Source organism: Poeciliopsis prolifica, unplaced genomic scaffold (genome assembly GCF_027474105.1).
Source record: "Poeciliopsis prolifica strain line A6 unplaced genomic scaffold, Auburn_PproV2 SCAFFOLD001, whole genome shotgun sequence".
Lineage (NCBI taxonomy): Eukaryota > Metazoa > Chordata > Actinopteri > Cyprinodontiformes > Poeciliidae > Poeciliopsis > Poeciliopsis prolifica.
In genome coordinates, this window is record NW_026562376.1 from 20,295,171 (window position 1) to 20,321,919 (window position 26,749).

Below are 26,749 nucleotides of genomic sequence, written 5' to 3' on the forward strand. Positions count from 1 at the left end.
GAAACACCAGAAAGGAGGAAATTCCTCAGGATGTTCGGTTGTTCTAATAAACCTGAGCAGGAAAACTCAGGAGGAGACCCAAGAGGTCCAGCCACGGCCCGGTTCTGTCATACACTGTGGAAGTGGACTGATTTGGTTACAGGATAAAAAGCAATTTCCAGTCGGGTTCTGCTCCCAGATCCAATGTTCTGAGACAATTATGGTAATTTAATAAACAGCAACAAAACAAATTAAACTGAACTAAATCTATCAGTGGTTGAATAGATAAACAGAGATTAGAACTAACACATAGTAACACCTCCGTTATGATCAGAGCCATGTAGCATCAGCAGAACCTGGATCAGATGACAGTAACGCAGTGACAGAGGACAAGACGCGTTGCTTTTTAAACTAGCATTAATACAGAAGGTTTGATGTGTTTACAAAAACATAAAGAAAGTGAGGTGAAAAATGTGACATTAACAACAAGATGTATAGCACGCAGCAAAATTGAAGCATCGTTTAGATGACAAAACGTTTATTAAAAACAAATGAATAGCCGGGACATCATAAAAATGCATAAAGAAATAATTGTTAACTTTTGGTCCTGATTCAAAGGAACCAACACCCGTCAACATCTCAGGTTTTCAGGTAGCTGCACCTACAGACAATGTATGGATGATAAAGATAATCTAAATTAATCTCCCTGTCGTTATCTGAATCATAACCTTCTAGCTGGAGTCTGGCTCTTCAGTAATTGCCCATAGAAACACTTGGTTTTTGTTTTGCCACATATTTACAGCTGAGGGAGCTGTCTGAGGAAACAGCAGCGAGTTCAGCTCCACATCCTCTCCTCCCTCCTGCTCTTATCTTTGGGCCGGCACTCGTTCAGGCGGACAGTAAATCACACCTCCTCCTCCCTCTCACATCCTGCCCTGTTTGGGAGGAACATCTCGTCCTCCGCCCTGAACATCCTGCTTTCAGGATCTGGAAGCCGCGTAGCCACTTGGGGTTGTAATGGGAGGACTGGTTGATCTGGTCAGGACCGTGGGTGCAGGAATTAAAACATCAGATTTTTTGCCTGAAACCTGCCAAACAGAGGATCTCTTCTACATCTCTCTGGCATCGAAACTTAACAATGTTTCGTTTTCCTATTGTTCTGGTTGGGTTTTCTATTTCCCTTCAGCTGTTGCATTTTTGATCAGATCCAAACAACTAATGTAAAACATAAAAAAAACCTTAATCATTGATCAAATTGATTCATAGCAGTGCCTGCAGAGTTATAAAATGTTCATGAGTCGGAGTGAGTGGACGCATTAGTCAACATCACATAAAACCTCCTTCCTGTTTAAAAGTCTGGTTTCCTGATGGAAATAAAAGATTTTCATGTTCTCAGGTAAAACATAAGCTTCATAAATATTTGAGATGCATCGGTTTAGAAATAAGGATTTAAACTTTTCTTCACTGTTTGTGTTTGGTTTTCCATGCATCGTTAATTGTTTCATGTAAAAGTTCAGTTTTCTTTATTGTTTTTTTTAACTGCTTAAGGAGAGCTTTGAAAACAGTCCCCAGTTTTTCTTACATGTCAGACAATTAGCACCTCCACACAACACCATATGAAAGATTTCTGTTAAAACTCTACCATTTCTAACCGTGGCACTCTATGCAATTGTTTGATGTCTTTTCGGGATATGGGCTACCCGGACACACTCATTGGAAAGCCCACATTGTCAATGATAACTGACAGTATGGGCTTTAATTTCACTGAGTTTTATAGGCTAAAACAAGGTTTATGATGTATCTTTTGCTTCAGTAAAGATGTAAAACTGCCTAGGGATTCAATCTTGTGAACTGAAGCAAAATACATGAAGCAAACTGTAAACTTTATGTGCAGCATTTGCAATCATCTATAGTTTTTCTGTTGAGATAAGATGCTTCTCCCACTTCTGCTCTTGACAAAATACTGTAACAACTGATAGCACTGTTCACTGGCTTTGGTTGAGGTGATGCATACATTTTCTTATTCAACAACAGACTATTTTCCCTGAATGGTTAGAGCTGTTCCAAATGAGAGGTACGCCGCGATCCGAATCATCCGCAAATCTCTGAAACTCTGCACTGGATATGTCCTCTGAATGTCACTATCTCCATGAGACAGTTTTGTCCCAAATGTACATGAGTGTGATCCTGTTGAAGGTGACATGTTCCACCCAATCGGAGCCGAACCAGAGAACTTGTGTCTGAGGCAGTGAGATGCTTCCTGTGTCACAGTCTCTGTGTCTGAGGTAAATGTCTGGTTTTTCATGCGTTTGCAGTCTGCTGTTATCACATTCAGGTAGCGTGTCAGTTCTGTCTCCACCCATCCAGACAGTTCAGACATTCATCTGTCCCCAAAGGGGTCAGAGGTCAGGGTCTGGGCGTCCATCCAAGGACTTTTCTCTGATTGGAGAGGAAAGATGGGTTTCCTGAAATTAGAGCTGGCCTGAAAGATGAAGAGGCTGAAACCATCAGCGTCTGCTGTTACATCACAGTTGTCTGAGTTCGCCACTCTGACTCAGATTCAGTGGATTTTTTTGTTGTTCCCGATGCTTTTCTACCTTAGAGCTGCCATGAAAGATGAAAGTGAAAGATGATCTTACAGTCGTCTCAGTCTTCTCAGTTGTGTTTCTATACTGACGGGTTGTGGCCCAGAATAGATGACTTCTGATAAGTCTTGACTATATTGACTCTCTTGGTGGCTCCCTTAATTGTCCTTGTGAATTTTATGGTCCTGATGGTTCTGGTTATTCCTGAATCAGGAATCCTGATTGTCCTTGTGGCCCTTATGGCCATGATAGATCATGATGCATCCCCATGATCCAGATTATAAGTATAAACCACACATGCTCAGTGAGGAAACTCCACCCAGCTGATGCTTTAAACCTATCAACAGCTGTAACCACAGCAGCACGTCAGCGCTCCGGCAGAAGAACGTGCGTGCCTCTAATATCCTGTGCTGCCCTCTGCCGGTCACGTACCAGAGCTACCTCAGCTATTCTATCAGGTGTCAAGTGAAAACGCATAAAAATCCTTTATTAACAGGAAGAGCTTTGAATTAAAAAAATGAATCAAGACAATAGGAGTGAATGGTGAGAAAAACAAATTAACTAACAGGTTTTTGATGGTTATTTGCTTAAGAGTTGTTTTGGTTTGATGGGTTATGGTTACAAGAGATTTTGTGATCGATTAAAATACATAAATGGGAATGAGTCACTGGGTAGCCAACTTTGTGTCCATATCATTCTGTTCTCATACTGAATGTTAGGGTGTGCTATACTAAAGATTTATTTTTAATTTATTCATGTTTCAATTCCATTCAAAGTCACATTATTAATCCCTAAAGGGAAACTGAAAAGTTCATTTTAATTGTTAATTGTAAAGGAAAAACGTGTGACCTAAATTTAGAGACTCTGGCCAGATGTTTTTCTGGAATAACAACAATGACACAATAAATCTTGTCCATTGCTATTAACACAAACAAACCAAAACAAGTTAAGAGGGTTTCTTAAAAAAAATGTGTGTAATATATATCCCTATATATATATATATGAAAAAAAGCTGTTATTTAACATGTGAATTAAATGCGCCAACCATGGTACGCTACAAAGGTGGTTTACACCTGATGTATTTGTTAAACAGTTAAAAACTGACCACTACTTTGTCTCATTTTGCCATAAATACCCGAAAACACATGGGCAGTTTAAATGGTGACAGCGTGTCTCCTCCCTGCGTCGCTCTGAGCCAATCACAGAGCAGACATTGTGGTCAGGCCCCGCCTTCCTCCCCACTGTGGTAGCGTTCGACCGTGCCAGGAAATTTTAATAGCGAAAGTGTTTCTTTTCTCGTTCACGGTACTAATGGCCGCAGAGGACCCCGAGGAAACCACCGCCCTGAGTGGTGGGAGCGACGTTCCACCCAGCGAGACAAACGAAGCTGACAGCGAGAAAAAAGAAAATGGCTCTACCGAACCGGAAACAGAAAACGAAGTCAGCGCCGCGGAGCCGAAAATGGAAGATGTGGACGCGAGAGAGGTGGGCAAGGAGGACGCTGCTCCAACGGTCACCCAGGAAGCAACGGCTGCTCACGAAGAGCCGGAGCAAGGACCGCAGTCACAACCAAGTCCGGGGGACAATAGCAGCGAACAGAACGGCGAAATCACCGTGAAGGCCCTCAAGGAGGAGCCAGACGACGATAGTCGGTCTTCGGGAATAGATTGTGAGAAGAGCACATCTGCTAGTGAAGATGGGGAGAAGGGCAGCGGCGGGGAGCTGGGGGACAAGAGGCGCTCCAGTCTGGAAGTGTCGTCCTCTGACGGAGAACCACTGAGCCGAATGGACTCCGAGGACAGGTGGGTTTGATGGACAGGTTCGGAGGCAGTATCACTGTTCCTTCCCCGTCAGCTGAATAGTTAATCACTCTTATCAATAAATTCATCCATTTTATATTGTTGTATCCTAATCTCACGCTGAAAGATGTAGAAAAATAATTAACTGTAATTTGAGTATTTTTATTCAAAGGGGAGAAGGAGTAAATACTAAATGAAAAGGTATAAATCAAAACATGGAAAGTCTACTGAAAGGATCTTAATGTTTTAATACTTTTGGCATCACACTATAATCTCTCGGTGGGTCATAATGAGCACCTCATGCTTGTGAAGTATGGGGGAGGATCTGTGATGGTTGGGGCCTGTTTTTCCGCCAAAGGCCTTGGCCCTAGCAGTAAATGGTCATAATTTTGTTCTGCAGGGCAATGTTCCAAGTCACACTACCAAATCATTACAGGAACAGTTTGCCAGACATGAAGCCAACCTTTGAGTGGGACCAAACTTAAATCTTAGGTTCTGCAGAAAACATGTGAGGTGAGCCCAGCAATGGAGGGCACCACTACTTCAACCTTTGTGTCATCTGTGAATTTTTTATTTCAAAAGCAATTAGCTTCAAACATGGGATGTTTTTCTGGCATTGTAAACGATTATGCAACCATGGTGAAAGATTCATTTACTTTAGTTGTTTCATTTGCTTTGGCATTTGCCCAGGAATAACAAACTTTAACATAAAACTGTGTTATTAAATTTTTCTGTAGCAACCTCAGAGAACCTGCATGATTCTGATTTCTGTCAAGCTGTTCAGTAGTATAGCATGTAATTGATGTGGCAGGCATTGAAAATCTCTCCCATCCTCCAGTGGCTTTTACCTCATGCTGATTACGTAACTGTGAGCAGCATCTGCACCTGTTCTTCGTGTCTGCAAAACCTGATCCATATGCGTTTTATGACCATCACTCCTTAAGAATCCCTTTCCAACCAGCCTGCTCTCTCCTCTCACTCAGTGTCTGCAGCACCACCATAGAAATGGAGAGCATAGGATCCAGCGGGCGCTCCACGCCTGCACTGTTGAACGGCCAGAGCAGCGCCAGATCTTCTGCGACCAAGACGATGGCTTACACCTGCTGCTGGGACCTCTGTCCACAGTGCTTCAACTCCAGCCCAGACCTGGCAGAGCACATCAGGGGAATTCATGTGGACGGCCAGAGAGGAGGGGTTGGTAAACTTTAAAGTTTTGAAGGAGCTTAGTCGCAAACCTTGATTCTGTTTGGCTGGTGTGCTTATTTTATTATATATATTTATTTTTTTGTTGTAGCTTGACTGACTGTGCACAGATCTAGCACAGAGCCAAACATTTACTGTATGGGAATTCATGTGGACAATTGAGAAAACACTGTGGCGCTTGAATAGGCAGCAATTTATATAATGTTTAACACTGCTAGAGACGCAGTGTTAAATGGTGTATGAGGTAGCGCTCGCTAGCTAGCATGACAGCTTCTTAGGTAAGAGCTGGGAGAGTCTGTCACAATTGTAAGCCATCACCAAACCAGGAAAAATGCTGGAATAGTAATAATGCATGTTATTTGAGTTTTTTTTCCTATTTAAAAATGCAGTTTGCATCCTCTTGATCCTCTTTTGTGAACATGCTGGGGTTCATTATCAATGCATCAAAAATGCTCACATCCAACAACAGTGTGCCACTAGTTTATGTTGACGTCAACTTGCATGGTAGGACAAATAAGCTATCGGAGTACAATCTGTTGTGTTTAATCAACAGTGCAGGATTTAGGGTGATCTTTTTAGTGGAAGTTGAATTGTCAAATAAATTTTTTGGTTAGGATTAGAGAGACTGGTTGTATTGAGGGGTGCCAAAGGCTGTCTGAACTTAACATGCTAACCGAAATATTGTGGTTGACCCCCGGAGAAAGCAATAAAATTATACTCTTATGTATTGATTTGACTGCCTGAAAAAACATGAGGCACTCATCATTCTGGGCTTTGTGGACAACAAGATCTTTCAGTGGCAGACTGGGGATACCTTCATTCAAACATGCTGGTGCTTTGCTTTGGAGGTAGTGAAAGGGAGATGGTCCTCCTCTGGACCAGCAACAGAGTCCCTATTGCTCTGTGTAATGTTGTACTGGTTGTATGTGATGTGTTAGAGTTGTGTCTATGCGATGTGTTGCTGTCACTCTAAAATCTGAAACAAGTTTTTTTTTTTTGTAACAATTATCTGTTTATTAATATCAAAAAAAGGCTGGGAATGAAACGATGGATGGTGTGTGGTAAATAACAGGTTACTGCTTCTTACCATGGATGTTGTTTTTTATGCTGCGATTGTTAAGTGTATATTCATTGAACTTGTTCTAAGATGGTTTTTGAACTCGGAGCCACACCAATTTTTGATAAATGTCGCCCAATCTGTAATTGTGTACAAAACATCGGGTATCAAATTCATTTCTTGCTGTTTTTAACCATTTTTATGGAAGTCAAAATGATCCTGATGTTTAAATTACATTGTTGTTTCTCAGATTAGTTATTTGCGCAAGTGCATTCAGTGTCTTTTTAATGGAAAATATAAAGACACTGTGTTTCTAAAGGCGACGGTTGCAGTGACTAAATGTTGTGGTTGTCTTTGTCTCAAACAATATTAGGAATATCCAAAAACTTCCCGGACATCCTCTACCTGCTACTGTTTTCAGGAGAAATTAACAGACTACAAAGAATAAAGGTTAGTCCTCGCATGAATACCACGGCTACTGGTCTAATTCGCACTCTGTCTCTGTGTCCGTTTCACAGGTATTCGTCTGTCTCTGGAAGGGTTGCAAGGTGTATAACACACCATCCACCAGCCAGAGTTGGCTGCAGAGACACATGCTGACCCACAGTGGAGATAAACCCTTCAAGGTAGGAAGGAAACAAATGCACTTGTGACGGTGTGAGTAGGAGAATTTCCTCCTGTTCAGGAAATCTGTCTTTTATTTATGATGTGGAAATCACCTCACCTCTGACATTTGGGTCACGGGAAATGACCTTAATGTCAAGTGAGGTGACCTAAATGTCATTTCTTGTCACGAGAAATTACATTAAGGTCATTTCTCGTTATAAATATATTTCATATAACGTTTTAGTGATCTTGTAAGATAATTTAATGTGATCTTCAGCAATAGTTTGTCCTTCTTTTTGAGGATGTGAATTTTCTTTGGCTATTTAGTTACTTATTAAAAATAATAAACAACTTTTGATAAAACCACAACTTTTGGCCTGTAGCTGCTTGCCAGGCATCTAAAGTTAGATTTATATATAAATGGTACTTGTTTAATTTTGTCCTGCTGTTACTTTTCTATTGCAGTGTGTAGTTGGTGGCTGCAATGCCAGCTTTGCTTCTCAAGGAGGGTTGGCTCGTCACGTCCCCAGTCATTTCAGCCAGCAGAGCTCTTCCAAAATGTCAAGCCAGGCCAAACTAAAGGAGGATTCACCATCTAAGGCGGGAATCAACAAAAGGAAGAAACTCAAGAACAAACGCAGATGGTCTCTACGTATGTATCCAACAAGCACACAATTTAAACTTGTTTTGAAAAGCGTTTTTTTTTTCTCTTTTCTCAGTTATGTCTTGGAGTATAGATTGACGTAAGCAAAGTGTTCCACGCATCAACGGTTTGCTTTCAGGGAAAAGTGCTTTATTCTGTTCACTTTGGGTGAATAATTCACACCAAATGAATGAGTGAGTGCGCAAGCTAAGTGACTCATAGCCTTCATCAGGGCAGGTGTGAAAATATCGCCTGAACTCTGGTTTGGCCCAAACAAGCGACCTCTGGTCCATCTGAAAACTTTCAAATCAGTCAAATTTTAGATATCACCCCTGACTGAAATGGCTAATTTGCCTCCTTGCTATGTAGTCAAGATTTTTAGAGCCCTGTTGATGACCTCAATCTTTGGCTCAGGTGTGTTGAAGCAAAGGTGCATCTAAAAGTTGCAGGATGCTGGACTTCGAGTTTGACACGTTTTAAACAGTTCAGCATCAGTGTAAGGCCAGAAGTTCTTCATATTCATTCAGTCTTCTTCTTTTTCTGAACTGCTGCAGTCTCATATGTGCAGAGTCACAAACTGATGTCTCCTCCTCTGTCTTTGGCAAGGCACTTTAACATTTAATAGGACCACTGACTTCACATTCTCCATTAATGGTTTTGGAGCTGCACCTACTCACCAATACATTCATAATTCTTGTCATGACATACTTACCTTTCAGATGTCTGTAATTGAAATGACAATTAAAGATTGGTTCATTTTTGACTAATGTTAAAAACCAAACATTTTGTTATATGTCCTTTAAGTCCTAAGCGGAGAGCCTGTTATCCAACCAAATTTGCAATACCATAATACCGCCACACTTGCCGCTATCTGAAAACTTTAAACTGTTTCTGAAATTATGGATATAATATTCATTGTATCCATTTTAAATTTTGGACATGAAGGGTTAAAGAGTGTCCTTTTACTTGCACATGATTTGTTTGTGTTTTTACTTCAGGTGTAGTTTCTGGTATGTTTATGTGGATGCTGAGATTAATAAACAAGACAAAATTTTACAACCATTAGCTGTATTATATCACGTCCACAGCTCCCTTTAAGTTAGCAGTCGATCAGAAGATGCTTCTAATGTATGTCTGTGTACATACAGTTACGCAGATTTTATATATTTCCACCATCATTTTTTGACCTGTTTTTTTTTTTTTCTTTTAAGTGTCATTTGGTTTTTGCTCGACTTGCCTCTCCTTGAATTTGTCTTCCCAACTTCTCAGCGAGGCCCCAGGATTTCTTTGATGTCCAAACTATGGATGTGCTACGTCACAGGGCCATCTGTCTCAACCTCACCACTCACATCGAAAGTGGGGGAAATGGTCACAGTGTTGTCTTTCACAGCACGGTACGTGTTATATTTCGCTGTGTCTCCTAAATGTTGTGAAATAATATGCATTTCTTTTGTGAAAGTAAATAACTCTAAAAGGTTTTCCTTTAAATACATGGGCATCTTCTATACTAATACTTATGTTGAGTAAAACACTACAAATTTCTAATCAGTAGGATGCTATTACTGGGTACAACATACATTTTTACTTAAACTGAACTTATTATATTATTTATTATGTAGAGAATTTTTCAAAATGTAAAAAATATTTTACAATTATTCTTTCATATGCCAGTTTGCATCTGTCTGGTTTATTTTTACTTACCACTTGCATGCATACGTTTTTAGAAGGTTTGTGCGACAGTGATTCCGATTTCTTATTTGTGTAAGTGAGTAAAAGTAATTTGGTGCTTTATCGAAAGCCAACATTTTCATAAGTGTCGAACTGTCCAATCTCCTAAAACATAAAAAAAGTTTCTTGGTGATCACAACGTAACACTTATGTTCAACATCCAGTAAATTAGACTTCCCATTGTAAATGTGCATTTTGTGTTTTACTGCTGTAAAGTGACCTTGCTTTAATTTTTCCTTATATGAAATGTTTGATTCATTTAATTACTTCTCCATCTTACGTTTAGTTTTACCAAAAGACGCTACTTATGTTGTCCAGCAGAGGGCGACAAGAATCCCTTTGTAAAAGAAAGTTTCCCTCCATTCGCAGTTCTTCTTTGTGCACTTGAACTGAACCTGTAAAAGGCCCCTTTGGCTGTATGCGATTTTTCTCTTAACCATAGCAGAGAAAGCTGGGATTTTATTTTTTGTGTGTGTCTTTATACACTTCTTATCCTATGCATAATTCATGGACTATGAATGTTTTTGTTCCTTTTTTCCAGTGGTGAATATAAGCACTGGTTCTGGAGAAAAAAAAAAATTCTTTAACTGACTGGGATTTTAAAATCTGTGTTTAATTTGATTGTTGGATTTATAGAAACACTGGACAGTTTTTATTTTATTTTTACTTACCACTTTAGCTCTTGTTAAAGAGGTGTTTACTATTGTTTGCACTTTTTGCTTTAAATGTGGGTTTGTTTCTGGTGAAAAGTATGACAAAATTGATTATTGACAAACTGCTTTTGTTCAGTTGCATATAAGCGACCACAGTCATTTATCTGCTGTCATAATCTAAACATATCTGTGAATCAACACAGAATAAGCTTTTGGCTGTCAGGTTGCTGAAGTTTAATCTGTCATTGTACATCATGTTCAGTTGGGTACAAGTTGAGATTTTTCTTTGAAAGGACAAACTTAAAATTATTGTTTCCAAGTGGCAATAGTTGGGGTTGTTGTCAAAATTATGCTATGAAAACATATTTTCTTCAAATTTTCTGTTTGGGCGCAGTTAAAAATACTACTTTTAGCGACACAGGCTCACTCGACATGAGCTCATTGACTGACAGCTCATGTGTTGATTCTCTCGCCACAAAAGCAATAAAAAACCTGTTTATTTAGGCCGCAAAAGAGAAATTAATATATATTTTTTAAGTATGGTGCTTTGCTGTCTTGTTGTATTAACACTCTGGGCAATGGCTCATATGACGCATATCAAAAACCACCATAGCTCATGTTAAAATTGTAAATATATTTATGAAAGTGCATTTAATAATTTCATTACATTTAAATTAATTTCATAATTTAAATGAGTGTAGGAGAAAAACTCAAATTCATGAACACGGATGCAGAAGAGACAAAAAAAAAAAAAGAGGTTAAGTGAGGGTCAGGGTCATGGAAGTCGGAAGGAGATCTGACGCGTTGGGCATACGTTCTGTTTCTCTTTAACCTCTGGAGGATTGTGGTGAGAAGCAGCAGTGCTCCTCCAGACCCCGGGCCCCACTGGGCCTTCCCAAGCCTGGGGAGACGGAGCAAAGCCGTGGGGGTTCTGTAGAGCTTGGCGAGCGGACCTGTTGACCTGGCACACTAACTCAGTCATGTTTATGATGGGATATTTTTGTTATTTTACCGATTTGCGTCATCCACATCTTGACCCCCTGACTTTAGACAGGCACCCAGTTCGAGCAAGTCAGCCCTCCCTTCTCGTTTGCTCTGCATTTTTCTTCTTCTTTTTTTTTTTAACTGCCTGTTTTGGAAACGGTAATATCTACTGTTAACTCCCTGTGTACTCCTACTGCCTCTACCCCTATTTTTTGTTTCCTTTACTACTCTTTTGTGAGTTTTTAGAGGATTAAAATCTGCCCCTTAAAGCGCCAATCGCCATCATCAGATCACTTAGCTCGCAAATCACGTCTTTCTGCCAGAACACAAGTCCACTTCTTTCTCTCCAGCTTAAACAAACACAGGCATGGAACCTTTTTAATGTAGCCTTTGTTTGTAATTATTAACTTTGTTTCCGAGAACTATATAATTCCAGCTTTTGTGTTTAACTTAAATGTTTTACTTAAACAGCTGGTTTCCTTAGTAACGTCTACAGTACTTGAGGCACTTCCAAGAAGACGGCAGCATAGATTAGTCTACGCTGCAAAAACACTAAAACTTACCAAATACTTTTGGTCTCGTTTCCAGTGAAAATATCTTACCATACATTAAATAAGTCAATATAACTGTAACGTTTTAGCAAGATATAGGAGCTTGTTTTAAGTCTTAGTCTAGTACCATGGACAGATTATTTCACTTATAATATGGGAAAATTGCCTTGTCATAAGAGATATAATCTGCCAGAGGAGCCAGTACTTAAAAAAAATAAAATAAAAAAATTATATATATATATATATATCACTGAATTAAAACAAGCTGGATGGAAAGCTACAGTGAATCTTCCCAAAGCATTCTTAAATCTGTCATCAAGAATAAAAAGTTGTCCGAAAGCGATAGACTAAACATAGAGACCAGTAAGTATACATTTCTAGGATATATCCTTCCTTTAGGCCACCTGTAGAGGTTTGTCTCATCAAAATTATGCTGATTATTCACAGACCTACATATCCCCGAAAGCCTGCTAACTTTACAAAACTCACTGCTCTATTGCTCTAATGCCTAGCACCTTAAATATGTCCTATCAGATTGCATTAAAAAGAGATTTGCTCATATTCTTATTAATATTCTTCAGTCACGTTGAGCATAGTCAACGTCATCAACTACAGCTGCAAAGAATGTTTACAGACACTAATCTTGCTTCCATTGCCATACTTCTTGTGTACTTTTGCTTATTGCCACTCAGGTTTTAATATTAAATCGTTATTCTAGTTCTATAAGGAAGTAAATAACGTGCGTCCTTCTGACATCAATGACCCATGAAGTCCATGCCCTCCCTGGACTTTTATGGTCTTCAGGTCAAAGTCTAATATAGTATCTGAGTAATTGTCCTTTCTCTGTTCTGGATTCTGTGATTGTTGCTAAAGCTTTTACTTACTAGCTGAAGACATTATCCATCTGTTTTAACAGTTAAGTGTTTGGGACTCCTTAAACCGACGAAGGATACTTTAAAGGGACTTTTTGTTCTGTTTTGTCAAAAAAAATATATTTAAAAAAATACAAAGAGTAAAGCTTCATAGCTGGATCAGTCTGAGTCTTTGTGTCTGGCTTCAAATCAAGCCTCTTTTCCATCAGCCAACTCCCAGGAGTGAAACATATTTTAAGATGTGCATGTGCGTAAGACGAGTTCTTCACACGTGAGCTCATTCACTATCCTAAAAACAGACACCCTGAAAGACGACAAAAATCCAAATGACGCAAAACATTATATCTGTGGCTATTTTTGACTCTCTGGTTGTTTTTACAGCCTTTCTTTCACCCTGTAAAATATTTTGAAATTCCCAACCACTAGCGTTCTAAATGGCACAGCATGTTGGACGAAATTCTATGCATTGAAGGGGCAAACGATTCCGAAAAACTGGTCTTAAAAAACTCCTCAATTTTTAAAATATGCAACTCTGTTTTGACTTCAACAACGAAGATGTTACTTGACCCTAGTAAAGTTAGTAGAGATCAGTATTTAGTGTGTTGATGACATTAAATACTTACTACTAGATTGAAAATATCATCGTGCAGAGTGGAAATTCAGGTGCAACAGCAGCATCAAGTATGAAGATTCCCACAAAGTTCTTGAAATGTTAAAAACATTACACAAAAAAAGACAGTAACAATAATAGTAATGATATACTGTAAAAGACTGATAGAAGTTTTTGTCATTATTGCAACACCCCACTGCGTAATGAGGGTCGGCCTTGAAATATTTGGTGCGTTTATTAGAATTTTTCGCTGCACAGACGGGGTCAGGAAAGGGATGCGTCTTTGAAACTTGCTCCCCAAAGACCAAACAGGAAGCAAAAACTACAACATTTCTGTGTCTCACATGGCTCGAGCACCGTATATGTGAAAATGAAATGTGATTTTGTTAAATTTTGGTTAATGTGTTGTCCTTGTTCATATATATTTTTTACTTTTTCTTTGCAGGTGCTAGCCAAAAGGAAAGAGGGGACTGGCAAGGTGAAAGTACTTTTACACTGGACACCTGAAGACATGTGAGCAAAACCTTTTTCTTTTACTCTGTTGTCAAAATAAAGAAATCTTTTGCTGACTTAGTACAGATTGAGAATGGGTAGAATGAATTAAAGAGAATGGCCACAAGAGTCTGAGATCATACGGCTTTGTCTCACCAGCTGATTGACACGATCTGAATCACAGCGTGAATGTTCATAATAAATTGCAACCACTCCCATAACATAACTTCAGCTAAAGAGAAGAATTGGCTTCATATGATTAAAACTAAAATCTTTTGAAGAGTCAATTAGCACCCATGCACAAACATCAACACAAGTTTTGGATAAGTTTCTAGTGCAAAGTGAAGTTCATCCATCAGGCCATATTTTGCTCAGCTCGATGTGACCACCCAGTTATCATCCAAATCCCACTTCTTATTCCCGTTTTAGCGCAGCTTCCCTGGAGGTGAGCATTGAGAGAACAAAAGCTGAGATCAGTGAATCATCAGGCAAAAGAACAGGCAGTTTTGGCACCATGCTCTCGTGAAGAAGGAGCTTGACATAACAATGATTCTCTGCAGAGTTTTTGCCCAAGGGAAGATGCCAGCATATGCGCAGCCCTCTTACATTTCCATTAAAGGGTTTGACAGCAAAGCCTCTGAAGGAGATCAGAGACAGAGGAGCAGAGGCAGAAGAAGAAGGATGGCATTGTTGAAATGAAAGGACATTAAGAGGAAAGGGGTGATATTAGGGGAAGGTGGAAAGACGACATTGTGAAGGAGGCACAGAACAGCTTTGGAAATTAAGAAATAAAAGCAAAAGGAACAATGATGGCCAAGGGCAAAGAAAACAATCATTTTTATGATATTTTGTGAGGATTTAGGTGACTATGGAAAGTTTATTCTTTTGGCGAAACAATCAGAAATTGAGGGTAAGGAAGACAATAATAACAGCAAACAGAACAATGAAGATGTAGACTGTTGGTAAAACATTTAGAAACGGGAAGGAAAATTAAAATGAGGCAGAGCTGAATGAAATGAGTAATATACCGACACATTCATTTAATTAGAATATTATTTAAAAGTTCATTTATTTCTGTATCTTGATTTATTAAACACATTATATAGATTACATACACTGATGTTTTCAAGCCTTTTTTTTCTGTTAATGCTGAAGATTTCATCCTACAAACCTAAGGAATCAGAATCAATCTTATTTGCCAAGTTTGTGCACAAAAACAGTGAAGAGATCTTATAAATATACAAAAATGTTTAATATTTGCATTAAATATCCATGGTTTCAATCTGGCCATTGTTGATTGACGGTAACAGTAATAAGTCATGACATTTAAGATTAGAATATTACGTCAGACCAATAAAACAATATTTCAATGAAAACTATGTACAATATCTGCTCAAGCTAAGGTTGTTTTAAAAAATTACCTTTAATCTAGCAAATGACCTTGATTTTTGACTCCCTTTGCCTCATTGCAGAAAGAATGCTAAGATCATTACTTTAATTACTTTTCACATAACATAAAAATAAAATAAGTTACATCGAATATCTAAACATAAAACTAATCAGAGAATTCAGTTAGTTTAGCTTTACCAGAATTGAGTATCTAAATTATTAATGTCAAGATTACTTTGATAATGTTGGTTTATTTCTGATTTTACCAGTTATTGGGAAAATATGACAATTGTCCGTCAAACTATGAATTTCCAGTATTGTAAAAATAATTGATTTGTTGTGCACAAGCCATAAAGGATTGCAGTTTATTTACCAAATTCATGGATCATTCTCTGTGGCAAACATGTTGACTTACAGTGGAATAATTAGAAAGTAAAATCCTGTTTTGTTATTCTTTTATTCTTTTTGTTAGTCTATAACGTTCTCCTGCATCTGCTCTGCAGTTTTTCATAAATTCGTCAAATAGTAGCCGATTATATTCTTCATCAGGATCATGTGGAACTGTCTGCCGTCTCGTCTTTGCCGTATTCGTGTTGTTATTGTCGTCGTTGTAGGCTTTGAGAATGACAGAAGCTGTAAATAAAGCTGTCTGTCAGTATATTCAGATTTTTTTTTTTAAGCAGCTGCTGCGTTTGTGTGGCTAAAATTAGTTGATTCTGACACTGGTTTGACATTTCCACCAATCAGCATTTTGTTGATTACCATAGGGCTCAACTTTTAGCCCTCCAAAGTAAAAGTTAGCTAATAATTACTTTGAGTTAGCTAAAACCCCAAAAATGAAATAATATAGTCATTACAGTATCTCTAGGAGTTTGTGTTGAAGGATTTGGGAAAGTACACAAGACTCCACCTGATAAGAAAGGTGCGCCTTGTTTAGTCCTCCTTCAGCATTGAGCTGAACTCCGTATTAATGCCTACACTTCATTGTGCGTGTGTGTGTGCGCGTGCGCTTCTCAGTCATTGAGTCAGTCATTGACTGCATGAATGTGCCAAGTCATGTCTACTAATGCAGGAGTGAACCATTCACATTCTGACTGACACTCATTAACTCAGTTTAGATAAACGAGTTACTGATTAACATGAGCCAGCCTGAACCCAATTCACCCTCGGTTCATTGAGGAAGAAGAGTGGGAAGGCTGGTACAGACTGGGAGCTGTAATTGCTGTCTAATCTGTGATGGATGAGTGAACGGATTCTCCTGCATGGTGTTGATTGCTGTTGGATAGCAAACACTGGAATACACGGTCACTGGCTATGAATGCCTCAAACCTCAATTGGAGCTGTTCTTGGAAAAAGAACAGTTCCATCTTTTACATTGTTGTGTGTCACAATTACTTGTGGAATTTTTTTTTCTTACATTACACTAACATACACTTTTATGCAAAAGACAAAAGCCTAACAACACAACTGCTTTAAGATTTCGACTTTTTCACTGCAAGGTTTTGATACTTTTGTTTGAAACTGTGATCCTCTCCTGCTCTACCTCCTACTTTGTCTGCCATGCTTACAAGAATAAAAATCTCCCGTTCAGTCTGCAATGATTCGCTGGATCCATCCTTCAAATTTAGGGGAAAGAAGAAAGCATTTTTGGGGGAGCCTTTGAATTTGAACAGCCTTCGTTTCAACACTGTGGCTCAGTCAGCCTTCGAAGAATGCAGCCCCTGACTTTGGCCACACTCTGAGCTGCTTTCTGAATCTTATAGGGATTGTCAAGTTTCAGCTCTCCAATATGTTACCTGTTGAAGTTGGACATCACTTCTTTGCACAGGAATATTTGATAATTCACCTTTTTTTTTGGTTGTTGTTGCATTTTTTTAGCCTAAGCACATTCGTTTCTGGGATCGTTATTCAGCTAGATGTTCACATTTACTGCAGCTCACTTCAGATCTTCAGTCACTCCTGCCAATTCTTACACAAAGTAAGTTAACATTTTAGTAATTTCAAATGCAATTTAAGGATGAATACATTGTTCCTATAAACACAGTCTCATGGTCTGGAGTTTTTTTTTTTTTTTTTTTTTTCTTTTTTATTTAGGGGGGGTGTGCGGGTTGTTTATAAAGAAGGGAGCCAAATGGCACCTCCTCTAAGCGAGACAAATTCACCAGCTCTCATTGTGGTTGTGTGACCAAAGGATTATTTGTCACTTTCAAGTCTTTGTAAATACGGTTGTGTACATTAGCGTGCAGAAGTGTGACCCGTTTTGCACAGTGACCACAGACACCTAAACAGTTCTCCAGTTCAGCTCCTCTGTGTGACTCGCTCATCAAAATAAAATAACTCATCAGCACCGCAGCTCGGCTTCTGCGGAGGAACTGGAGCGCATGCGAGAGTTCAGTCACAGAACCACAAAGATGTTTACTGGGTCGCTGCTGCTCCTCAGATCCTCCTCTGTCACACGGGGTTCTGCTCTGGGCAACACGGCTAATTCAAAGCTAATGTAAACTTTGCAACTGCTTTGAAAGCGACTGTTTCTTCTCTCGTCTCAACTTCTACTTGAAAGGAAGCATAGACAACAGAGGATGGAGTGAAAAAAACCAAACTTCCTCCTTTTTTTCCCCCCCTCCATTAAAGGGAAGATGTAAGTTTTTACCAGAGCTATTTATTTCAGAATATTCCTTAATCCCTTTAGGATGTAAACGCCACGTCTCCCTTATGATTTATAAGCTGGATGTAGTTTGTGCTTTTCTTTTTAACCAGCATCTGCCACACTCTGCGTTGAGGCTCTTTCTAGTTTCAAGATCTGCGCATACATTTTGAAGGGCTTGCTGTTTCACGACTTTTGAGGTTTAGACGGTTAATGTTTTTATTTTCATTCTGTCTCGACACGGTTCTCACAGTGTTAAAGTTTAGTACTCAGTTCTAATGTCTAATAATTATCAGCCGAGTTACGATGAAAGTACAAGCGTTTTTCTTTTTTCAAATTTATTTGTTGAAGGAGAAAAAAGAGATTGCATCAATTTCACGTTAAAATATTTTTTCTTGGTCAGACAAACTTCATGTTAACACTGATCAGTTTGTTCCTCATATTCCCATTTCATCATTTTAATGGTGCTATTTTCTCCCTTCCCTACTTTTGTTTTGTAACAGAAAAACCATTTCAAACCATGTGCTTCAGTCATTTATTTATGTTGGTTATGATTAAGTATTTTAATTAAATCATAAAATAAAAACCAGAAATCCCATGATTAATCTCATATATAATTGTCCCTTATCTGAAAAGCTGCAGTATTATATTCATTTTGTGGTTCTGATTATCATTTTGCTGGCCTACTCCTATGAAATATGTCAGGTTACCAAGGCTCCTGCTGGCAGATGTTAGCACATTCAAAATAATAAAGCATGAATTGACGCATGGCTGCTTTGAAACTATTGGCTCCATTATTTACCCAAAGACCTCGAGCACGAGACGACAAAAACCGCCGACGTATGGAAAGGCGACGCGGTGAAATCATCAGGGCCTGAAATGATTCCATACATTTTGCAAATATAAAAAAAACCCCAACAAAAACCTCATGATTGGCAAGTTTTATTTGACCAATTTAGATTTTTTTTCCCCCCTCTTCACATTTCATTTTTCTTCTCTGCAGCCCCTCCGGACTTTTTGTCCTTCATGTCTCAGTTTTGCTCTCACCTCTACCTTCTGCTGTGTTGAATGTGAAGCTCTGTCTGCAAACTGTCCTACTGAAAGGGCTGACTAGCTATGTGATTGATTCTGGCTGGGCGACTGCCTGCTTAACTTACTGCAGTGTGTGTGCATGTGTGTGCGTCTCTGGGGGCTCCTGGGATGACGCACATCGTGACGGGGGAACGCTGGAGGTGGAGACGGGGAGTGTGGAGGGAAAAAGAGGGGGGGGGAGTGCAGTGGACTTGCTAAGCTCTTTGTTTCTTTTTTCTTTCTTTTTCTGCACCTCGGTTCGCCAAGGCAGTGCTCGCACACTTCCAGTTTTCACAAAGGAGGTCATGAATGTTGTAGCTAGAGTCCTCTGCAGAGGAGGACTAAGGTGTGCATGAATGAATACCTGTTGTTTTAATATGACCTTAGTCTGTTTGGATTTTTTGGAAGAAAAAAAAAATCTGGTTTACTTGGTTTAAAAATTGTAGCTTTCAGAGGTATACCTACGACAAAGATGGTGAACATGTTACTTTAAGACCGTCTACAGAAAATTAGTTGCCATAATTCCTTCTTATCACAGTCATCCTGCTCTTTGTGTCCACACTTTGTCTTTTTCTTAATAAATCGTGTCATCTTTTCTCTTTTTGTGCACAGTTTGCCTGACGTGTGGGTGAATGAAACGGAGCGATCTCAGCTGAAGACAAAAGTAGTCCACTTATCCCAGTTACCGCAGGACACGGCCATGTTGTTGGATCCCAACATCTACCGGTGAGGATGCGCGTCTTCTCCAGCATCGCCTTTATGCACTCGTTTTTTTGTTTTATTGTATAATTATCAAGACATCTCATTTTCTCTTAGCGGAGCGTTTAAACTGCTGAATCAGCTCTCAACTCTGTTTTGCGAGTTGATCTGTGAGAATTGCTGTCAGATGCTGGATTTCTGCGAGCACACTCGCACTCCGCCAGCAGGTGGCGCCAAGTCTCGATTTTAAACAGCTTGAGAGAGGAGCAGGCAGGAATATTATATTTTCTCTATTTAGCAGCTTTTCTCCTGTGGTGAAGGCTGGCCCTCGAGTTCAGGAGCAGGCCGTGTTCACATCAAAGTGCTGCTTTTCATTTCACTCATTTACATCTGAAACCACGAAAAAGAACATTACAAACCGAGGATCAGATGACTCCGCTTGGGCAGCCGGCAGAGAGATGATTAACAGTTTTAATCGGCGTCGTATCATGAAAAAAACGAAATCAAAATGCAAGAGTGCAGTAGTAGTATTTCTTCTCCAGCCTCCATTTGTCATTCTTCAAAATCTCCCACTGCACATCAGGCCAGATGTTGGGTTTGGAGCGGTTACGTAAGCCCTGCAGACTTCTTCACCGAGATGATAAAACAAGTTTTACTTCATGGCACCAAAAGCCATAAAAGGTTCAAATCGAACCCTAAAAGAGGAACAACATGCGAAGAATAACAGGCTGGTCATCTCACCAGAGATATACGGCTCGGTAGCCCGCTAATCCGCACCCGGGCCGACTGATTCTAATTGGACTTGAAGGCTCAGTAACTGCAGGGGCTGCTGCCGGACTCTGGTTTCATAGCTGAATATAACCGTCAGCAACCAGACAATTTATGTCAAGGTTGTACCAGTGCATTCAATTTCAAAACAAATGCGTTTGGTCCGTACTTGCGGCTGTAAGCGCAACCCTGGACATGCAGATGGGACGGATGGAAAGAGATCAGCTGCCAGACGCAGTTTGAGACTTTTAACTGTTTGGATGGAGACGTTGTGTTAGAGTGAAATCAACTGGAGTACAGATAGTTTTTAAGCAGTTGTCTTCTTCTTTCTGTTTTCAGAGCTCTCCCTCAGAAACGACTGAAGCGCAGGTGAGTCGGACCGCTTCTGCAAATTAGTTAATGCGAGGAACCAAAACAGGCGGCGGCGCTTTCTGGTGTTAGTTTTTGGGATTTAGAGGATGTTATAGAGAAGGTGTAAGTCATGCTTTCACATGCATTCTCTGCACGTATAGAGTAATAAAGGTTAATATGACTACAAATGCATGGCTCAGAAATTTTCCGTAAAATTTAATTACTGTAAATGACCAGTAAAAATATTTTCGAGAGGCATTTAAAATGTTATTCTCAATAAAAACAAACAAAAAAAAGAATTTATTTAAAAAAGGCTAAAGTGAGACTGAAAATCTAGTACAATAAATTCATCCTGGAAAACAAATGTAGAAAAAAAGCAGCATTTCTCTCTCTCTATTTTTTTTTTTATATTTCCAGGTCAAATTAAAACGCACTTGGATTTTACTTATTTTTCCACTCCTGGAAATATAATTAGCACCATGTTAAGATATTTTACTTATTTCAAAGTAAGTTATTTATATGGATATTTTCAAAATAAACTACAATATTTTGAAGCTTTGTGAGGGGAAGAAAAAAAGCTGTGATTTGCTTTTGTGTTAAACTCTTAAATCATTTATTTATTTACCGTTACTACAACACAATCTTACATCTTTAAACATCACTAAAAGGAGTTGACGTTACTGATTTCATTCATGGTGTTTATTCCTCCTTGTGAGCAGTCCTTCACCGTAATGCTAAGATTTTTCAAATGTGGTGAACATTTGCAAACACATCCTGTTCAACTTCTACTACTGTATCCTCATTAAAGGAAGTTTTTCCTAAGTTTATTGCAGAAATGGTCTGGTGGCAACGTTATACAGAAGCCAAATCAAAGAGATGTGTGAAACGGTAATGTTGTTAAAGTAGCGTGAATGTAATCCGGTGTTCAACACATTCAACCTTCCAAGTTATTTAATTCATAACTTGGATTAATATTTATCTAATGTTCTGATTCTTCTTTTTGATGGATTAAAAATCCACCATTTTTATCTGCAGTACTGTCTGCTTTGACTGAGGAATAGTCATAAAGCTGTGGCTTTCTGGTATCTTTTACCCAACCTAGACATCAGATCATGTAATTTATTATTACCTAATAATAACCCATAAGGTCGGAGCGGCGTTAGCTCCGGCACTGAGCTGGTTTTTTTTTTTGTAAATAAAGTGAGTGTTATTTTCTTGTGACAAAGAGCAGAGAGGAGCTAATCCCACGGCATTGTGTTTTGGTCCTCAGCCTCTAGGACCTCCTCTGCAGAGTCCAGACTGGAGGGCAAATCGTCACCAACTGGACGTCGATCCATGCAGGATGGGAGCGCTCTTCTCCAGTCTCTGCTGAGGCTTGGATTAGAAAACAAACGGAGGCCGGCTACTTAGTTTTGTGTACCTGAAATGACTTTAGTCATCACAAACGTCACTTAAGCTGTTTCTTCTTCTTCTTCTTCTTATTATTATTTTTAAGCAAGCCTACAACCCCAATAATGTGGGGTTGGGGGGGAACCTCTTTTTGTTTAAGTCTGGCGTATAGCCTCAACTTATTTTATTACAGTTTTGTGTAAAATATTTATCCAGATTTCTAACTTATTTTTATACGATGAAAATGCTGATGTGATGTGGAGTTCTGTGAAGGTTTCGAGTAAAAACTGTATTCGCTGTGCTTTTCGACATGGGGATCCAAGGCGTATTTGAACATTGCTAAGTGTAACTATGCTGTGCATGTGGCATTGAATCGTAACCAGTGGTCTTATTTATACTTCCTGAAGTCAGTACTGTTACCTGTTGTGTGTGTGCCTCTTCCTGGAACACAAACCAACACCTGAGCAATAATTTATCGGGACAGTTCCTTGCATTTGCATTTCCAGTCTGTTAACAGGAAACCATAAACACGACGGAAACACCGAACTCACCACAGCTCACCTATATTGTATATTGTAGAGTTTTAAATACCACTTTGTCAGCCTTCAGCAGCTGGTTATTATTTGTCGTAGTCCCTTTTTGGACTGTGTTTGTAATCTGACAGATGTTGTACACGTAAACGAGAGACGTTACAAAGGAATGTCGCGCCCGCCGCGGTGGTCACGTTTTAGAGCACTGGTTTCCTGTGTGTGCGTCGGAGGAGCTGGCTCACTCGGTCGGCCTCCATTAGCGGAGCAGCTTTGGGAGCGTGCTGTGGAAGAGCTAATAACTGGGCCAGCAGGGCAGAGCCCCCGTCACTCTCATGGTGAACATGCCTGCAAAAGAAGTAGAAGAAAAAATGAGTTCAGGGAGAGGTTCGCTCTTCAGCATATCATGAACTCTGTGTGCTCACACATGCAAAATTCATTTAGGATTCCATTATGTGATATAATGAGGCATTCAGGTGCAGTTCCACCGCTTCAGGGGAGTGAGCACCGAGGATCTGTCGGCACCCCGTTGTTTTTGTGTGCTTTTCTAATGGCTTCCTAATATCTGCCCTCGTCTGCAGGCAAAACTTTATGGTGCTAATTAAAAATGCTTGTAGGGCTCACTGTATATGTTTTTTTTTTGTCTTTTGAATAAAAAAACCTGGCGTGTTTACCTTGTTGTCCTTCAAACTGCTGCCATTATAACATCAATGGATTTTCTTAAGGAACAGTTTCCCAATGTTTCTTGCAAAAGACATAAAAAACATTTCATTTCTTGCCGTTTTTCTGGAAAATTTGCAACAAGCCCTTTCTTGTTTTTTCAACGACCTGCCGCAACACAGAGGAACGAATAGAAACACTGGCGCTAGAACTGGACTTTGATCCCGTTCAGAATTTTAAACTGATATATTATGTACGTGCAGCTCCTTTCAGCTTGACGCATCCCTGGCGCTAAGTTGCGTCCTGGCTGATTCTTGTCACTGCTGCCTCGCAAAAGTGTTCAACATCCCTTCAAAGTTTTTTCTGCTTTTGCCACAAATTGCAGTTTCACTTAGGCTTCGTGTGAGAGAGCGCTACAATAAAGGCCTTAAAATGTTTGTGAATTGGAAAAGTGAAGCAAAACTACCTTTTGATGCAATTTAAAGTCCCGGGTGTTTTGGTGTGCAGCTCTCCAGGTCTGCACAACGAAAAGGAAAACTTACCAATCTTGTGATAAAACCACGAGTTGTAATTTAAAAAATGGCAAACTTTTGTCTTATTTTACAAAAAACACCTTCCACATGTTTAGTGTCTCTTCTGCTTTTGGCAACATGACTGTGACTACGAGTCCTTGTCAACAGATTCTTCCACTGGAGCTGTGAAGCACTGCAGAGCAATAATCAACATTTTTTTTTTTCAGAATAAAACACTGACCAGTGGGTCATTGCAGATGTCCACTTGTACTGAGTGGTTCTGGTTCTGCTGGACGTTTCTTCCTGTTAAAGGGAAGTTTTTCCTCTCCACTGTCGCTACAGGCGTGCTCGGCATGAGGGGTTGCCGGAAAGTCAACGAAACGAGAGTAATTGCCGCTAGGTGCTCATTTAGAAGGAGTGAACGCTGCAAGTCGGTGACTCGCTGCAAACGGCTGGGATTTCTTTAGATAGAAACTTTAAATTGCTTTGACTAAGACATTGAGCATTCTGCCCTGTTCAATAACCCGGATCGACTGGACTGCATGTGTGACTGAACTGAAATGATCTTTTTCGTCAAGTGACTTGAGACGACCTCTGTTGTGAGGTGGCAACATATAAATAAACTCAACTGAATTGACTTTTATCTGACTTTTAAAGACTAAACCTATACCTGCCAGAGCTATAAATAATTTAGGAGTTAGCTGGAGAAGTCGGTGTGTGGAAGCATGTCAGTATTTAATGCAGTTGTGGCATACAGGGTCATTTTCTTTTTATTTATTTTTTAAATGAATATTCAGTGTAGCTATAAGTGAGATAGTGTTTTAGAGTCTATAGATATCAATACATTTGACCACATCATTTATGCTTCCCTTTGGAAACATTCAAAGTATTTCCAGCCTCTGGTTTGTGATTGTAAGTAATCCAGAGGATGGATTATGTTTCTATTATTTTACAGACGGATTGTGTTAATCCACAGGTAATTATTTGCTGGAGGTTTGGAGGAAAGCTCATCTAAACTCTCATCCGAGGAGAGTCACAGGAGCCGGGAGGGAGCCGGCCGACCGGCAGTCAGATCGACGGTCCGGGTCGACCCGTCTCTCTGAAACCAACTCTGGGTTTCGACCCTGAAGTTGCGTTCGTTCATTCAACCCATCAGACTTTTCCTTTTTCCACTAAAGACCCGCTTTGTAATCCCTTTGCCTCTGGTCCTTTCTTTATTCAATAATCCCAGATAAACCGTATTTGTTTTGGATTAGTCTCAACATGTTTGCAGATGTTTTTTTTTTTTTTTTTTTTTTTTTTTTAAAGCCTGGAAGACTTTTGAAGAAAATTATTTTTCTTTTTAATTATGAATGTCTTCTCACACTCGAGAGGCACGTGTCACATCATCACTGTTTCCAAACCAGAAATCCTCTCACTCTCTGTTGCTTCTTCAAGCCTCCTATTAAATCACTCATCTCGGCTCTTTTGCACAAATGCATCTCTTCGTGGCGGTGAAAAGCGGCGCTGCTGGAGGAACGTAAACCGGCACGGCAACAAATAGGTGTGGGAGAAGCTCTTGGCTCGGTTGTAAATTAAAAGCCTCTTCCTGCTCGTTCCCTGGACCCGGTGAAATTTAGAGCCGCTGTTTAAATCTCAGTCGCTGTTTCACCCCCCCGGCCTTTGTTTATGTGAAGGAAGAGAGGGAACTGGGAGGAAATGTTTCATGCTCTTGGTCATTTTTCAGATCAAAACACAGATACGGAGAAGTTATTGGCGAAGCGTCTTGGAAATGACGAGAGTGCCCTTTTCACAAAGCCTGAAACCTCAACCACTCATAAACATGGTGCAGTGGAGAATGGATGACAATGTTTCTCTGTCCTTATTAATCCTCTCCTCCCCCGTTCAGCCTCTCCAGCATTGTTTTTGTGACCTACTTGATATGTAGCCTATGTTCTGTTGTGACATTTTTTATTTTTTTTTCCATTCTCACCAGTCTTATTTTTTTCTTTATTACTCATTGCAATGGGTTATTAATGGAGCTGCGTCTTGCGCACAAATAGATCCTGACAGCTTTGGACCTTTCTGTGGACGCTGGGAGCCTCAGCAGTACCTGACTTGTGACTCCTCATGTTAACATAAAGACCTGATCTTGTCTGAACATCTTCCAGTGAGGGGAAGGAAACCCCCAGCCCCTCTCCCACCCAGAGGTGCAGCTGTTGTGTAATAGTGAAGATGATCTTTCTGTTTAGTCTAAATCGGACGAGCAGATGTCTCAAGCCTGACCGTCACCGACTTGGGGGAAATGTTGCAGTGTTCCAATCAGATTTTGCTGTGCGATTTGAGACATTTTCTGTGACACTTGGGTGTAAAAATGTGCAGCGTTGAGATTCAACAAACTTCACTGGGCCACAAGGAGGAAAAAATGGCAAATGGATGTTGGTGAGTTCATGAAGGGTTGCCACTTTTCAGGTCGTTTCTCATCCTTCCTGTTGGGAAAACCTGGACTTTTCCGCCGGCTGTCAAACATCTTTGTCTCATCTTTAGCTTCACTGCACCACGCTGTATGTATAACGGTGGGGAATTTGCCCGTGCCTTCCTTCTGACCGATACCTTTGTGCCATGGAATCATTTTCAGCGTTTGCAACCTTTCTGGAAACCAAGGCTTCAGACAAAAGGGACGCAAATGAGCAAACGTAAAGGGAATCACACCAGGACTGCTTTAGCACACTTCAAGTTTATCCGGTTCACTATAACTGATGGCAGGTGTGAGCTTAAGAAGACTGAAAGTAGGAAAGAAGTCTGGAGGTGCTGCAAGAAAAATGATTAGTTTAAGTGTGTACGCCTTTATGAAACCCAGGATATTGCAGTTTTTTTTTATGTGTTTCCAGTGGAAAAATGCCACAATAAGCATGAAATGATTGATCAAAGTTCCATTTTTTTTTCTTTTGCATCACGACAATCTTGGCAGAGTGGTGTCGACCTTTGAAAGCCACAC

General features: G+C 39.8%; 1 protein-coding gene across 1 annotated transcript; it reads left to right on the forward strand.

Moving 5' to 3' along the window:
- The first annotated feature begins 3,795 nt into the window (after nt 1-3,795).
- Nucleotides 3,796-23,273, forward strand: aebp2 (AE binding protein 2). Its single transcript, XM_055032757.1, has 9 exons — nt 3,796-4,366; nt 5,347-5,557; nt 7,142-7,249; nt 7,695-7,881; nt 9,142-9,266; nt 13,716-13,783; nt 19,479-19,592; nt 20,673-20,702; nt 21,955-23,273. Exons 1-9 carry the CDS (start codon nt 3,876-3,878, stop codon nt 21,959-21,961), a joined length of 1,341 nt encoding a protein of 446 aa, XP_054888732.1. The 5' UTR covers nt 3,796-3,875; the 3' UTR covers nt 21,962-23,273.
- The last annotated feature ends 3,476 nt before the right edge of the window (nt 23,274-26,749 follow it).

What these genes read in the sequence shown, in the direction of transcription:
- aebp2 (XM_055032757.1), top strand. Translation starts at nt 3,876, where the DNA reads ATGGCCGCAGAGGACCCCGAGGAAACCACCGCCCTGAGTGGTGGGAGC. An exon ending in GTGTTGTCTTTCACAGCACG is followed by an intron (nt 9,267 to 13,715) that starts GTACGTGTTATA and finishes TTTTCTTTGCAG; the next exon opens with GTGCTAGCCAAAAGGAAAGA. An exon ending in CACTGGACACCTGAAGACAT is followed by an intron (nt 13,784 to 19,478) that starts GTGAGCAAAACC and finishes TTTTGTGCACAG; the next exon opens with TTTGCCTGACGTGTGGGTGA.